The 16774-nt window shown below is 41.6% G+C and overlaps 1 protein-coding gene across 4 annotated transcripts in view; it reads left to right on the forward strand.

Annotated features, from left to right (window-relative positions):
* The window catches only part of akap7 (A-kinase anchoring protein 7), a 49602-nt gene extending 36736 nt beyond the window's left edge, over window positions 1-12866 (forward strand). For all 4 annotated transcript variants that reach the window (XM_083933653.1, XM_083933652.1, XM_083933651.1 and 1 more), the window contains exon 11: window positions 10698-12866. In XM_083933653.1, the coding sequence (XP_083789779.1) occupies window positions 10698-10918 (221 nt within the window). In that variant the 3' untranslated portion in view covers window positions 10919-12866. The remainder of the gene's footprint in view (window positions 1-10697) is intronic.
* The last annotated feature ends 3908 nt before the right edge of the window (window positions 12867-16774 follow it).

Here is a 16774-nt window from a genome sequence, read left to right on the forward strand (position 1 = left end):
TGCCTCACACCCGATGTCAGCTGCCCCCGCAACCCCGACAGGGACAAGCGGTTGAAGATGAATGAAAATGATTGAATATATACTCCAATCGTTGCTGGAGTTTTGACCTTTTCAGATGGTATAATGTTTACCATGTTTACAATCTTATTTTAACAGGCTAACATTTGCTAATTAGCACAACTCTAGCGGGTGCTGGCACTGCACTGGGGAGCTAGAAAGCTAACTTAACGCTACGTTAACAGAGGGTTGACTACACATCTAACAAGCTTACACCATGTGGCAAAAGCACAACACTCACAAGCAACATTCAGTGTCAGGACGATCTGCTTGGATAAATGGACTTTTCTGTTTTGGTTGGCATTGTTCGCATCAAGGGCTCTGAAAAAAAGATGCTGGTGCAGCGCCTTTTCACTCGCCTCAGAGGGAACAACTGAGAAAAGAGCCCGGCACAAATACTCTATGGGGACACTCAGTCTAACAGAAAGTACAGCTCAGACTGATGGGAACGTCATTCGTTTGATGATAAATCAATTCACGCAATACTCAACCATCCTTCGGTTTCAGTTTTTTCTCTGTTTAACAGAATTGTAAATTAAATGTGTTTGTTTATTGGAGTCTATTGGACAGAAAAGACAAATGAAAACACCATTGTTTCTAGTAAAATTGGTTTTATTACTCTGAGGCTTTATAGACCAAACAACTTCTTCATTAAATCAAGGAAATAATCAGCCGATTAAACACCGTGGAAAATGATCATTAGTTGCAGACCTCACTGAGATGTTTCTGTCTGGACCAAAGTTGCCGTTGGACAGAAAACTGCATATCCTGTACTAATCTCATTTCAACAATAGGTTTAACCAGAATCTACTAATAGGCTTGTTGTGCACCATATGGGCGAAGAGGTTTAGTCTATATATGCACTAAGACCCCAGTGAAGGAGGCAGAGACTGACTTAAGTGCATACTGATACTGAGAAAGACATGCATATTATAATCTGCTCCTTGAAATCTCGTTTTGACATTAATTAAAACAGCAGCTGCTTATAAATATGAACGCCTGGGATTTTCAGCTTTCTTATATGTGTTGCACTGTTTTTTTGTTTTTTCCTTTCTCGTGTCAAATATGCAGCCCTGGCGTTTTAGGTGGGTCAGGTATCAGCCTACAGAGAGAGACATCAAAAGGGATATTTGAAAACAGTCAATAAATATAAGAAAGATGAGCCTGAAAGAGAGATGCTAAGGAGAAAGAAAGTCAGGTGCAGAGGCAGAGATAAGAAGGTTGAAAGAAATAAAAAGTCAAACAGATGTGAGGGAAGAGCACACTTAAAGAAGAGATCGTGAAGCTCGCCAAAAAAATATGATGTAAGACAGTACACCCTCCCGTTTTGTTAAAAGTTGAAGTGCCTGTCTGGTTCATATCCCGTCACCATGACAACACAGCCAGCTAAATAAAATGAGAGAGAGAGAGAGAGAGTGGTTGGGGGAAAACTAAAGACAGTAAAGAGGCAGAGAAATGGAGGCAGTATGAAAGATACAGAGAAAGAGGAGCGAGGATAGAAGCTTTGAGAAACTGTGTGAAATAATGTCGAACACTCGTATTTGTGTGTGAGAGAGAGAGAGAGAGAGAAATCCTTGTGTCCGTCAGCTTTGTTGCTGTGGAATCAGTCTGTCTACAGTGAGAAAGGCTTGTGTGTGTGTGTGTGTGTGTGTGTGTGTGTGTGTGTGTGTGTGTGTGTGTGTGTGTGTGTGTGTGTGTGTGTGTGTGTGTGTGTGTGTGTGTGTGTGTGTGTGTGTGTGTGTGTGTGTGTGTGTGTGTGTGTGTGTGTGTGTGTGTGTGTGTGTCTGTGTGTGTGTGTGTGTGTGTGTGTGTGTGTGTGTGTGTGTGTGTGTGTGTGTGTGTGTGTGTGTGAGAGAGAGTCACAGGGGGCAGCTTTACTGCCATCATAAAGGCCTTGATTCTGTCAGGCCCAGATTGAACAGGCAGATAAAAAAAGTAATTCTCACAAAGACGCACCCTTTTAACAGATACAGAAACTGACCTTTGACACAGAATCCCGTTTATGTCAGGTCAAAACTACAAGCCTTTCAGCTTTTCAGGATCTGAATAAGAGAAAGAAGACGAAACGAGGGATTTAGGGTGTTTTCTCACTTGCTCCCTTTCAGCCCTCTAACCAATCTCAGATCAATGAGTCGGCATTTTTTGTACATACCAACACTACAAGACCACCTCCCGAAGTTGCGGTTCTCTTCACCTGTGCATTGTGAACACAAAGCGCTCCAAGTTCACTTTGCCCTTTCCCGTTGTATTTCAACCCTGTAGGTTTGCCGTAGACGAGCCCTTGACAGCATGAATAGAGAGAACTGTTCGCTCGTAACCCTAGCAAGACTAGTAGATAAGGAGTAGTTTAGTGTTTACAATGTTCACGTCCTGTACACCATAATATCGCAGATGACAGATAATCATCTACCAGTCATTCAGTTATATCGTGTTGGCCACTGGTTTACTAATGCACGACGATGAACAGAAACCATATTGGTAACATTAAAGTGCCAAATTGCTACATAGTTAGCTACTGTAGCGCAGATGCACTGTCATCAGTCAATTGGCCCACAGCAGTGTTGTGTACATATACAAATGCAGCCCAAAGTGCTTTACATTAGAATAAAATAAAATAAAACAAACCCCCTTTGCATACCCACTCTCTCAGTCGTGTAACACACACACACACACACACACATACACACACACATACACACACACACACACACACACCGACCCACACACACACACACACACACACCTACACACACTCACTCAATCACTCACTACACCCTTGAGGAGAACAATGGAGCTGGAAACTAAGAGACAATAAATAAAATAGGTACTAAAAGAAATGAAACGCCTTCTAAAACAACATAAATGAATGTTAATATGAACTGAGAGCAAAACAAAAATAAATGAATAACAAAACCTTTAAGTGAAAATTCAAAGACAAGGAAAAATGACAGTGCATGATGAATGAGTAACACTAAAAGAGTCAAAGAGGACTCAGTTAAAAGCTAAATGAAAAAGGTGGGTCTTGAGCCTGCGTTTAAAAGCATCAGCAGACTCCGTGGCCCTGAGGCGCTCCGGAAGGCTGTTCCACAGGCGAGGGCCGATACGGTAAAAGCAGGTCAGACGGATAAGAAGGCCCAAGGCCGTTAAGTCCCCATCAGACCTGAAGTTGACCAGAGAGATCTGAGACCTCTTTCATATGCAGCAACAGTGTGAAAGCAAGGTCTGATATAAGGTCATGATCATCCGTAGGGATTTTAATATAGATCAAAACTTCTACTGACTATAATGACATTGTCATGATAACAGTTAAACGGGTCATTCAGGGCATTGTGAAACCATTAATGCACATTTAAGAACCCAGTCCCTTTTCTGTGGGTCCACTTAAAGAGGACTGAGTTTGGTTCATTTAAAGAAGACTATGAGTGAAAACACCCTTAGTCCTTAATCTATCCATTTTGCCAATAGTTTTCTGATTTTCTAAAGCGTTCATATGTTTGTTTGTTCGTTTTGTTTTGATTTTTTCAGTATACAAACGCTTTATGATGTATAATAAATGATGCTCTTCTGTCTGCTGTTCTCCCCTCCCACCCAGCCCCAAAGAAGTGTGCTCCTGCTCCCTCTTTAAACCCTGCAGAGCCTTGCAGGTTTTGGCAGTATGGCAGTCAGTGTATTTGGATAACAAGATTTCTTCTGAATATTTGTGTATCTGTTTTAGTTCTCATGTGGCCCAGGGGTCCAAACCTATTCTTTAAAAAAAATCCCTGCTGGCTTAAAAAAAATCCCTGCTGAGTCCCTTGTGCTCACAGACAAAGAGGCTTTTATGGCTGCGCTGCTTCCTAAGTGTATGAAAACCACGAGACAGCGAAACATCTCTGGTTTTGTCTTGATTTAATATTGGATGCCTGTGTTTGTGTTGCAGATTTGAACCCGCTCCAAGCCAAACGCTCAAGTATGTGTCCCTCCTCATATCGAGTCTCTAGGTTCATTTGAACCCTAATCTTCATCTGATTACAGGCTGAAATTGCACTCAGATCATCAACCAATCAAATTCTGAATGATTAGTGAAGTGATTACTGTGAGGATTACCATGATTATATTGATTACAAGCGATAATCATCAGAAGGATCACGAGGAGCAAAGGTAACCACAGGAATAACTTTTCCAGAAATGTTGATGAGTCATCATTCGTATCAGAGTAATCCCTCGTGTCCGGTGTGTTGCTCAACAGGCTTTTATAAACTGCACTGCTCAAAAATGAATCACATAAGCAATCACATTTCTGATCAATACGGCTGCATCTAACAGCTGAAATCCTGTCTCTCATCTGTAATCATTTCACCTCCTTCATCAATTTAAATTCAGTGATCCTAAATGGTCCGGGCAAAAGTTGTCTGGTTATATTTCAGGAAGCGGGACAGGAAATGATTAAGGAGACTGTCCATTAACCGTGCTACCCGGTTCAAGCTTTGCCCCCACCCTCCCGCAGCCCACTGTTGTAGCTTCCTTGAACAAGGGGAAAGATACAAGGCGTTTAATTCATTCATTCATTCATTCATCTTCAACCGCTTGTCCCTGCCGGGGTCGCGGGGGGCTGGAGCCGATCCCAGCTGACATTGGGCGTGAGGCGGGGTACACCCTGGACAGGACGCCAGTCTATCACAGGGCACATAGAGACAAACAGAGACAGACAACCATTCACACCTACGGGTGATTTAGAGTCATCAATTCAGTATCACATTATTTCTACTATTTCTATACAGATGTTATGACAAACATTCCTAGATATAAGCTGGAATAACTTATAATTGATGTATTTGTTTTTTATGTTGGTCGGTTCAGTCCTCCATAACAAATCGTTAGGTGTCATATCCATTGAGATTGTATTTCAGCGCACATTTATAATCGATACATTTTGAAGTGTAAATAGACATTTAGCGACGATTCGACCATGTCTTTACCAGTTATACTGTATATATCTGAGGAGTTTGGGGCACTGGAAAGAGAATGAAGACAAAGAACCTCAAACCTTCTGTGAAAGTAAAGTTCTCGTGGAAAACACCTTTAACTGATATATCTTTGTTCTGCAGCCAGTGAGACTCCGGTTGAGTCCGTTTGTTTGTGGTTTGGACAAATCTACAACAACCTGAAAAGACGGTATTTGTAATGCATGGCAATGTAGGACCACAAACCGCATATCGTTTGGTTTTATTATTAATTAATCAATCCTGTGTTCAGTAAAGTGTGTTTATTTTGAAATGTAGGCTACAAATACAGTATCTCGACAGCGTTCGCAGAGATGGAATGAGGAGACGCTATAACACAATTCAAAGCAAGAACAAAAATGTGTTCCCTAAATGAAAGGAAAATGTTCTGTGTGATCACCAGCTCACTACTGGGTACACATAGCAGGAGCCAATTATAAATAATGAGCTGCAACTGTACGAACGAATGCTGAGAGCACGTGCTTGGTCTACACCCACACCGCAATTCCTTAATTTCAGAGGGTCGTGGCTGTGAATGCAAAACCATGAAGACTAGTGCAAAAGTCATACAGGGGCACTTAATATGTACGCAGAAGACTCTGTGATTGGACTGGGATCGGATCGGCCAGGCCGCATCTGGAGGTGGTCAGGTTCACATTGTGATTGTAGACACCGTCTGTACAGGGTGACCACATTCTTTCACCTCACTGCGTCTCTTCCTGATAGCGTAAAGGTGAGCCGTGTCTAGATAGGAACCAAAGATTTGCAAAAGTCCTGTAAGACGGTGAAGGTTAGGCGTTGACCTTGAATGGTTATGCTCAGTGTAAGTCATTGGGAAGCAAGTTTTCACAAGTCTAATTCAATTCAATTCAATTTTACTTATAGTGCCAAATCATAACAAGAGTTATCTCAGGACACTTTACAGACTAGGTAAAGACCACACTCTCTGACTTATTTATGATTTACATAGACCCAACAATTCCCCCGTAGAGTACGGTGGCAACGAAAACCTTCCCTTCAACAGCAGGAACGTTGAACAGACCCAGCTCTGTAGAGGACGGACATCTGTCTTGACCGGTTGGGAATGGAGAAAAGGAGAGAGAAAGAGAGAAAAGACGGACAGATGGACAGAGAGGGACAAAGACAGAGACAAAGACAGAGACAGACACACTTCCAGTAACTATAATAACATCTATAGTAATGTGAATATGACTTATATGTTGTGGCAGTTAATACAGCAGAATAGTAGAAACAAGCACAGCTAAGGTGAAAAGAACTACAAGAAAAAGCAATAACAAGCAACAAATGCATTCATTGCTTCCCTCGACCTGGAACATGCAATGTTTGTTTCACAAATCCACAAGACCCTCTTTAATAATTGACATCTGATTACAATGCGGGCAGAAAAGCAAAGGCAGCAGGTTGCATGTCATTATCCAGATATATTTTAAGTGCAAGAGTGCAAGAAGCACCAGTTTCAGTTGACGCCTATTATTTCCACACAGTTCAGTCAGTACACAAATTTCAGTCTGCTGCAGTCCTGAGGGCAAACTTCCCTCATCACACAGCGGTCATAGGTGTGAGTCAATCAAACGGACAGGCAGGCAGGTAAAAAGCATCTCAGTAGAGCAGAAGCAGGGCTTCTCAGAACAGCACAACTCAATAAACCATGAGTTAGATGTACTGTACTGCAACAGAACACCGTGTTAGGTTCAAATCTGTTCGGCAGAGAAAGAAAATAAATAACAACATGGTGACCATAATTGTATGAGTGAAGAGTGCACTCACCCCGGTCTCTGTTTGGCAAGCTGTTAACAGCAGCCTGAATATTTTGCATAAATAACACAATTCTGTGGATACATAATGGATGTGTCAACAGTGCAAGCTGGTAGCAATGGTGAACTGCTGCAGTAACAGTGACTAGTGGCTTGTAGGAGATCTCAGCCCAGCTGAACAGCTGATAAAAGGAGGGTTATAGAAAATGCCCACAGTATGGATGTGCCAACAATGGACTGAGATCCATGCAGAGCATTTGTACGACCCCGTTTCCAAAACAGTCGGCGCTAAATACAGACAGAATGTAATGATTTGCAAAACACTGAAACCCAATAATTCATTTAAAATGCACACAGACAGGATATCAATTGTTGAAACTGAGAAATGTCATTGATTTTTGAAAGTGATATGCCCATTTAGAATTTGAAGCCGGCAACACGTTTCAAAACAGATGGGACAGGGTCGTGTTTCCCACTCTGTTGCATCATTTCTTCTTTTAACAGCACTCTGCAAGCGTTTGGGAGCTTAGGAGACCAACTGCTGTCACTCTGAAAGTAGAACGTTTTCCCATTCTAGCTTGATGTAGGATTTCAGCTGCTCAACATGCATCAAACATTTTCAATGGGTGACAAGTCGGGGCTGCAGGCAGGCCAGTTTAGCACTCTTTTACTACAGAGCCATGTTGTTATCTATCCAGACGTAGGATGTGGGAATTGAAATTTGCTGGTGGAAGGTCTGTATTTCCAGGGTACCGTGCTGCTGTAATTCATGCAGAATGTGGTTTGGCATTGTCTTGCTGAAATAAGCAAGGCCTTCCCCCATACCATCACAGGTGCTGGCTTTTACACTGTAAATTAACAAGACAGATGGTCCCTCTCCTCTTTAGAACCGAGGATGTGACGTCCACAGGATGGTTTTGCATTTGGCCTCAGTCCATCTTAAATGAGCTTGGGCTCAGAGAAGGCAGCAGTGTTTGGATCTGGTTTATATACGGTTTCCTCTTTTTACGGTAGAGTTGCAGCTGTCATTTGTGGATCCAGTGAGGTACTGTGTTCACAGACAATGGTTTTTAGAAGTGTTCCTGAGCCCATGCAGTGATGTCCTCTACACAATTGTGTCTGGTTTTAATGCAGTGTCGTCTGAGGGCCCGGAGATCACCAACATCCAATATTAGTTTTCAGTCTTGTCCCTTGCGTACAGAGATTTCTTCAGATTCTCTGAATCTTTCAGTGATATTATGTACTTAAGACGATGAAATCCCCAAAGAGTTGAGAAACATTATTCTTCAGTGTTTGCACTATGAGCAAGTGCAGTGTTTCACAGAGTGCTGAACCCATTTTACTTCAGGAGGACTCTTAACCTCATTAAATACAGCATTTCACAACATTTCCAGACTTTTCTTGCCTCTTCCCAAGTGTTTTTGAAACGTGATGATGTTGATAATGATGATGTTAATGATTATACTAATGATGATGATGAGCGTCAGTCATTTGATTGACGCAACCTGAGGTCATACTCATTTTTAAACGTGCAACAATATCAGACGAAAAAAACAAGACTTGCTATCCAAAGGCCTTGGTAAGAAAACAACCACACAATAGAAAAACAGTGCACTTTATGGACGGGATTCTGACCTCAATAAACCTTAATCCTCCTCATTCGCTCTCTCACTCCTACTGCATGAACTGTCTCCTTCTATAATGAATAACAGAGCACCACACTGCTTTCAAATGTAAACAAGCCTATGAATGCAATGGGATTTTGCGGTATGGAAGATACACTTGGGAATCTTTGCTCTTGGCCTCTGTTATAGTGCGTTCTTGAACTCTGTGTGTGTGCGTGCGGGTGTGTGTGTGTGAGAGAGACTGGATGGTTGAGTGATTCTCTATTACTCTCTTTCTGAATGGCTTAGAGCAGGCTGTCTCTCACAGCTTGCCCGCCTAACTGCATCTCTTCATGAATTATTGACTTTCTGCCGATCTGACTTTTTTCCTAACTGGCTTTACGTCTGTCTGACTGACTCCTCTTCTATCTCACTGTCGTTGTGTCTGCCATTTTGTTAGGAGCAAAAGAAAAATCAGCTGTGTGTTAAAGAGCTTTCAATGACACCAGGAGGTAGATTACATCGGAAATGCACGTATAGAAGAGTGGAGAGACTGTTGTTTACCTCATCTATTATCATCAACTCTACTTGTCACATCTTGTCTATTGTCGCAGGATTCAGTCTGTGATGAGCGAGTATCTACTCATTTATCACTGTCACATTCATAGTCCATACTGGAATAACAATGAAATCAGCCCTGGCATCATGACAAGACACCACTGCGGGCTTAAGGTTACAATCAAATTCATCGTGGAGTTTATGTCAGTACAGTTCAGATTTTGCATATGGAATAAACACAGTGGGAAATCCACAGTTTGATGATGGGTTATAATTTCCAAATGTAGGGGTGTAATGATGCATCGATTTAGAATTGATATATCGATTCAATGATCCATGATCCAATATCATCGATGCAAAGCAAAAATATGAATACATATCGTCATCTTTAAGGTACCCCTTTATTTTGAAATTCCCTCTTTATATTTATTTTTTGGTCATTTAAATGTCTGCATGAGCTCGGTGATGAAATTGTGAAATCCTATTTGAATTACTGTTTGTAAGTTGATATAAATGTATATGATATTGTCTCACAGGCCCCTGAGTTTAATCAAATCAATATCCTATTATGGAAGACCATGCAATATCAGCAAATATGGTATCGCTGCCCGTAGAATTGTATTGTGATGAAACTTGTTGTTTACACCACTAAAATGTATACTTTAAATTTATATTATTTGAAATGGATTCCTGTTCTAGTGAAGATGCACTAAAATGTGCTCGTACATCAGTACATGACAGTTAAGGTGGTATTAATCAAATTTGAGTTTAATATCAGGAGTGTCTTCAAACACTGTAACACCGCAAAGATTTATAGTTCCAGAAACTAAACTAAATTCAGTATGTAGGTAGAATATTAATTCAATTCAACTCATTTCAGTTTTATTTATCATATCGTTTTTATAATAAAGCTGAAGTTGGTCATTTTCTATGAAAATTACAATTTTGTTTTCATATTTGAAAGCTGTCACTATATCCTGACAGCACAATGACACAGACGATCTGTGAAAAAGTAATGTAGCTCTACCTCCACCTTCTGTGCCGGTCTGCTCCCGGAGTCCTCTCTGTCTGCTAGTTTCCACTTAAGCCGAGGACGCCTAGTCAGTGACTGCTCTGAACTCTGATCAAACTGTGAAACTTTTTATACAGTCTATGGAAACTAGGCAGCGCTGATGAAATATGTATCAATATTCTGTTACTGTATTTCATATTTCTAATAAGAAAGGAACATATTTTAGTGTTGAGCGGTAAAATGACAACCTCTGGTCGCCCACCAACCGACCAGACGGACAAAGGAAGTTAAAAGTTGGACTTAAATCTCAGGTGGCCAGCAAACCATGTGGCAACCGCGGGCCTGAAGTGAAGCTAACACGGAAGTGCCTTAAAGCTGCATTGTTTCTAATTTCCAGCAGGGGGCGACTCCACTCCTCCAATTCTTCAGAAGTTAATTTCCTAATGAGTTTATAGTCTAAATCTCTAGTTTCAAGTCTATTTCAATACAGCAAGTTGCTCATTTAGTAAATTACGGTCCCGTTAGCAGTAAAATAGATGATAAAACAGGGCATTCTTTAGGGTGAATTTACCTTGTGATTGACAAGTTGCTACCCCGGCGGTATACTCTGGTTCTCCTCCCCAGCTCTTCCCTCTTTGATAATGATAATGATAATGTGTTCTTGTGAATGATTATGAAAGTGTTGTATTATTGTGCTTGTTCTACCCAGGTGGGCGTCGCCGCTCTGAGCCCGACGAGGCGGAGCTACTGAGGGTGAGCAAGCGTTTGGTCGAGGATGCTGTCAATCGCGCCTTGCAACAGTACAAACAAGAAACACTTCAAAATGGGGGTGGGCCTAACGCCACGGCGCCGCAGCCCCCCGGGAACACTGAGGAAACTGCAGCAAAGACGGACACTACAGCTAACTCCACCACAGACAACAGGAAGTGACATCATCGGACTGACCTAAAGAGACTGAGAAGCCAGCCGCCCGTAAAACTTCAGCCAGGCCTGGCTAACCAGGAGAAGAGTCAGTAAGCCCTGGGCACAAAGCCTGAACCAGCCAACCAGTCAGCCCAGTTTGCTGACTAGCTAACCCAGCTAGCCAGTCTAGCTAGCTACCTGCCCAACTGACCTAGCTCGACACAGTGCTCGTCAAATAGATAATGTAGCCTGGGTTCAGTGCTAGGTGACCAACTAGCTAAGCCTGGTAGTTCAACTCACTACATCTAACAGCAAGGACATTGTCCCTCGATCCTCACTCAACTGTGCGTCTGCGTTTGCACGTCAACCCCAGAAAACACGTGGAGCACTCCTCTAGAGACACACTTGCACGTGCGGGGTTCACATTGACCCGTCAATCACAAACTGCCCTTTTAGTATAATAGTAATCATGTTTTGTAGACAGTTTGGTTTACTTACGCGAGCTGTTAGCCCTTCAAGATAAAATAACACTCCAACAATACACTACACGTTGCCGACAAAGCATTTTTACTCCGTTAATGCCAGAACCTTCATTAATGTCCTGGGCACTTGTCTCAATGAAGACTATGACAGGCTATTATTACTATTACACATAGGCATTCCTTTCATAACTAAGCTTCCTGCCTAATCATATATAAATGTAATTATGTTCACATACTTTATTGTCATTTTTGTTCTGAGAAATTAATTTGGAGCGACAGCAAAAGGCCCAGATGATGGGTTCAATCCATTCATAAGTGGTTTGGTGTTAAAGTCTTTGACACAGACCGAAGCCTGGCTGTTGGAGGCTCCGTGTTCATTTGGGAGTATTTATGCTGATCGGAGGAGCTTTTATTTTGTAGTACTGTACAAACAAGAGCCTTTAGAGCCAAGTCGTTCAGATGATGATGCTGATGCTCGGGAAGGTTAACTCAGACAATCGCTGCTGTCAGCCGAAAACCCTCCGGCTCCTGATTTCAGTGTCTTCCATCCATTTATTTTCGTTAAAATTGAAAATGAAATTGGCCTTTTTCATGCTCTGTATTTGATCCCACGGCTCATGAAATCCATTTACTGTGTGGAATTTAGGGGGATTGTCTGATTTCTTTTCTTTTTTTTTTAAACTTTACTTCCTCGAGATGAGGTTTTCGACTGACAGCGAGGTGGTGATGACACAGCTACGATAAAAGCGATTGGTTTACATTGGTTTGACATTAAATATGTTATTTTATCCTTTATAACTATTATTTATAACGCTTTGCTGTCCATGTTAGAGAAACTAATTTCACAGGAAAAGATATTTCATTTTGAAATGAGAGTTTGCATTCAAAGGTGAAAAAAAGCACAAAATGATGAGTTTGTTTTTTAATTCCTTGGTTTTACTTTACTTTTTAAACAGCACTTACCTATTATACATGCTGTTAAATGAAATCACCTCTGTTCAAAGTGGCCTCGAGTCACTAAAACAAATAGATTTGTCTGTAAGTGCTTAAGGAGACCATGCATAGGTAACGTTTTCAGCCAATGTGGGTGATAATGGCTCATTTTGCCAAAGTCTCTTAAAATAAACCTGTGGCTAAAGAGTTTCTTGAGTTAAATGTTTAAAAAAAAAAAAAAAAAAGTCCACCATGAAACACAATTCATGTTATTTCTATAAGATGACTCGATTGTTAGGTTTAATTCCCTCTATGGGGAACAGGGGTGAGCCATAAAATGAGCTCTCGTCGCTGTGAAATCCACTTACGCCCCGTCACTGTGGGCTCCTTCGAACGTCAATGACAACGGTGAATTCTGTCTTAAGGTGGACGTTGCACGTTTTCGTTTTGATCTTTTTATTGTCACCGGATCCTTAATCTCCTTAAAAGCCCCTTTAATACACAAGTCGTCCTGTGTGTGTGTGTGTGTGTGTGTGTGTGTGTGTGTGTGTGTGTGTGTGTGTGTGTGTGTGTGTGTGTGTGTGTGTGTGTGTGTGTGTGTGTGTGTGTGTGTGTGTGTGTGTGTGTGTGTGTGTGTGTGTGTGTGTGTGTGTGTGTGTGTGTGTGTGTGTGTGTGTGTGTGTGTGTGTGTGTGTGTGTGTGTGTGTGTGTGTGTGTGTGTGTGTGTGTCCGTGTGTGTGTCCACGTCCACACAGTGTGACTGCAGGATGTTTGATCAGTGGCTTCCCAGAGTAATTCTTGTCTCTATCAATCATGACTACACGTGTGTACGTGTGTGTGTGTGTGTGTGGGAACATCTGTGCAAATTTGTCGCCTGTGTTTGTCCTTCCATTGGTCCATGTGGACGTCTGACTCTGGGCGTGTTGGTTGTATCGTGTTGTATATCTTGTTACCATATTTGAACAATAAAACAGGATATGAGATTCAGAACCAATATCCCTCTCTCCGTCTCCTGATTCAGTCTGAATGTGCACGCAGGTCCACAGTGGAAGCATATTGTGAATGTGTGCACCTACAGTACGTTTACATAAAGACAGAGCACTTTAAGGTTTTAAGTCTTCTAACGCAGCATTATAGGGCTTTGTAAGACGTGTTATTGTACGCTCTTGGCATCTCTACACCGTCGTTGCAGCCAGGAACTCCCCAATGAGAGTCATTTTTATAATCCTGTCCTCCATCCTCTCGTGCACTTGTTTTTCATGGACGACCGATCTTGAGGAACTTGAATCTGTGTCCTTGTAAAGTTTCAATATTCTTGAAACAGACTTGAAACGCCCGACCTCTCTCTGATGGCTGAGAGGGTCGTCCCTTTGGCCTTCATCTGGACAACCTGCTGTCTCAGGGTTTCAGTCACCTTAGAGCAGCTCGCGATCTTGCAAAGTAACCCGCAAAGCTGCCAGATACATAGGGTGTCCAACAAAGAAGTCAATTTAACCAGGTGCCAGATTAACACCAATAAATGTGAGGGGTCTGAAAGTTTGCACAAAATATAGTATTTTGTTTAAGTGCCTTGGTTATTTAAAAAAAGCATGTTAGTACATCAGTGGTATAGCCACAGCTGATATTCAAATGCTGAACAATTAAAAATAACAGTATTTCACTGTGGATATATACAGTATATATATATATATAATAGTTGTGACATAAGTGTATAGAAGTCCTGAAGGCGTGTTTAAAGTCACAGTTTCTGAGTTTTGTGCTTTGTGGATTGAGCCTTTTGGTACTTTCACAGTATTTAAAATAGCACATGGACCTGCTTATATTATCAAAAGAGACATGGAAACCTCCTTTTTTACAATATGGAACCTTTAAATAAATGCAAAAGAGTATGTGTGAACTGCGTGAAATGGGTGCATCAGCGTGTTACCAACGCGAAACCCCCGTCGACTCTTTCATTTCACAGCTTCATAGGGTGAGAATCTGTTGAATAACATGGAGCAATGCTGCGTGGCTGACATACTGTGATTCAGTCTGACCTGCATGTGATATAGTGCCACGACTGATGCAGAGTGATTCATGTAGAACACGCCGAGCATTAACAGCTTGCTAAGCGACAGTCAAAGGCCTTGTGATGTAACCAGAGGCTGGCTGGGCTGAGGCTGGACTGAGGGTGAGCAGGAACACGTCCGATATAATTGATATGATCTGAGAATAGATAACGTCCTCTTGATGCTTGTCCTCCTGGAATCTGCTCTCCGATGTACATCTCGGGGTTAGAGTGGACACTTGTTCTGCTACGTTCATGTCAAAGGGTAGAGTTGGCAAACACAAAGATTATGTCATATTTAATATAGTATATGAGTAGAGGAAGAGACATTCTGGCATCATCCTGTATTATCTGCATCATTGTGGAGAATGTAGATGAATCACCTTTGCTAAGGAGGTTTTGCTTGGCTTTTGTCCTTCAAACAGCATTTAGAAAAACTGTTCTCCTCAGTAGGAGACTAATTGAGATATGACGCATTATAACATCTCTAGAAATCAATTAGTGTCGTTGCAGTTTCATCATTCAGTGCATTTCTCTGACAATTACTTTCTGGGTTGTCAGTTTTATGGCTGGCACTGTGAATGCGTCGCTATAGAAAGCATCTCGTGTGTGAGTCTATCCTGCTGTGTCTCACCGTGAATGGAAAACATCAACGTGCTGAATATTCAAAGCCACATAGGGTTCTTCTTCAAAGAGGAGACTTAATTAGAAAGTATCTATTAAAGCGGCGTATTTCAGGTGTTTACGCCAGCGGGCAGACCGTGTCGCCTCACAACTTCAAACTTCACAGGGATTAGTGTGTGAAAGTTATTGAAAAATGAGGAAGTCAGAGCACTTCAACGATCCTACACTTCAGTCAGGTCTGTTTATTACTATGCAGCCTGGGAAAACAGCCACATGTCATCTGGAGAGAGTCTGATGGTATAACCTTCATAATGTCACCAGGGTTATTAAACTTTACCAAGCAGGAAGACACTACTGAAGTATATAGGACTGTGGGAAGTATCCACTTTGATAGAGCTTATTTTTAATTTATAGCTCACTTTTATTATGGTAATTATTTTCGTCAGTAGACACCGTAAATAGTTTGAAAAAGAAACACACACTTTTGACATTGTGGCTTACTTCAGACCAGCTAATGTGACTATTTTTAAAGGCACCGTACTCATCGTTCAGAACATAAATACAGCAGCAAACCAATCATTTCTGTGTAAAGATACAGTGGAGTGATGGCGTCCTGAGCAGAGAACGAAGTCACTCTCCCTCTGTGTGTTGTAATCCGAGTTTACTCTGTTAGAATTCATCTTTTTACATCAGTATTTCTCGTCTTTCCAGTATTTCTGAGTACACCTTTAAACTTTTTGGGCATTTTTGGAATAAAACAATGAAATAAAAAACAAACTAATATTGGTCGGTGTCCACATACAACTGTGTGCCTGTGCTGTGCTGTGCTGTGCAGTGTGTGTGTGTGTGTGTGTGTGTGTGTGTGTGTGTGTGTGTGTGCGCGCGCGCCCACAGGGTTATTCTATTTTGCTCTGAAAGACAATAAATCTTATTTTTGTTGTTTTTACCCTCTTTGTCTTTCTATTTTTGTTTCAGTTCCATCTGGCACCATCTGCTTTACTGAACACATGAATATATCTGTGTGTGTGTGTGTGTGTGTGTGTGTGTGTGTGTGTGTGTGTGTGTGTGTGTGTGTGTGTGTGTGTGTGTGTGTGTGTGTGTGTGTGTGTGTGTGTGTGTGTGTGTGTGTGTGTGTGTATTTGAAACTTATGGGAGAAAAACAGTGAAATCCATGAGTCAAAGCTGGGCTGACACACATTTTCAAACACACACACACACACACACACACAGGCACACACGCACAGCCTACTGTAATAATAATAAAACATGAAAATCATCTCACTGAGGCTGTGGACTGAAAGCTGGTAATTATCACAACAATCATTTGGAGTTGAAGTCGAAGGGCAGGCTCTTTGTTTTGAAGCGCCTCGGCTGAAGGTGACTCAAGCATGACTGGAATATGAACGAGCTCACCCCCTCCCTCCCTCCCTCCCACTGCTCACCCACAGGCAGATACACCGACTCGAACAGGAAGAAGGATTTGTCATTCACCAAGCAAAGTAAATTACGGCCTCTCTTAACGTCAGTAGGAACCTTAGTTGATATAATAAAATAATTAGAAACCGAGTGACACTGGAATTTTGACTTGGCTGCATTTATCTGACTGTTTCTCACTCGAGGAGTGTTTATTAAGTTTTAACACAAAAATAAACACTATTAGAGTGAACAAAACTTTCAAAAACCCATATTTTGACACTTACTATTCTATTTTACTACTCAATTGCTTTTCCCTTAAATCAACATTTACCAGTGGGGTCTACATAACCTACGTATTTGTCTCTGTACTGTATGTAACCA

The sequence above is a fragment of the Echiichthys vipera genome, assembly GCF_963691815.1.
Source record: "Echiichthys vipera genome assembly, chromosome: 19".
NCBI classification, from domain to species: domain Eukaryota; kingdom Metazoa; phylum Chordata; class Actinopteri; order Perciformes; family Trachinidae; genus Echiichthys; species Echiichthys vipera.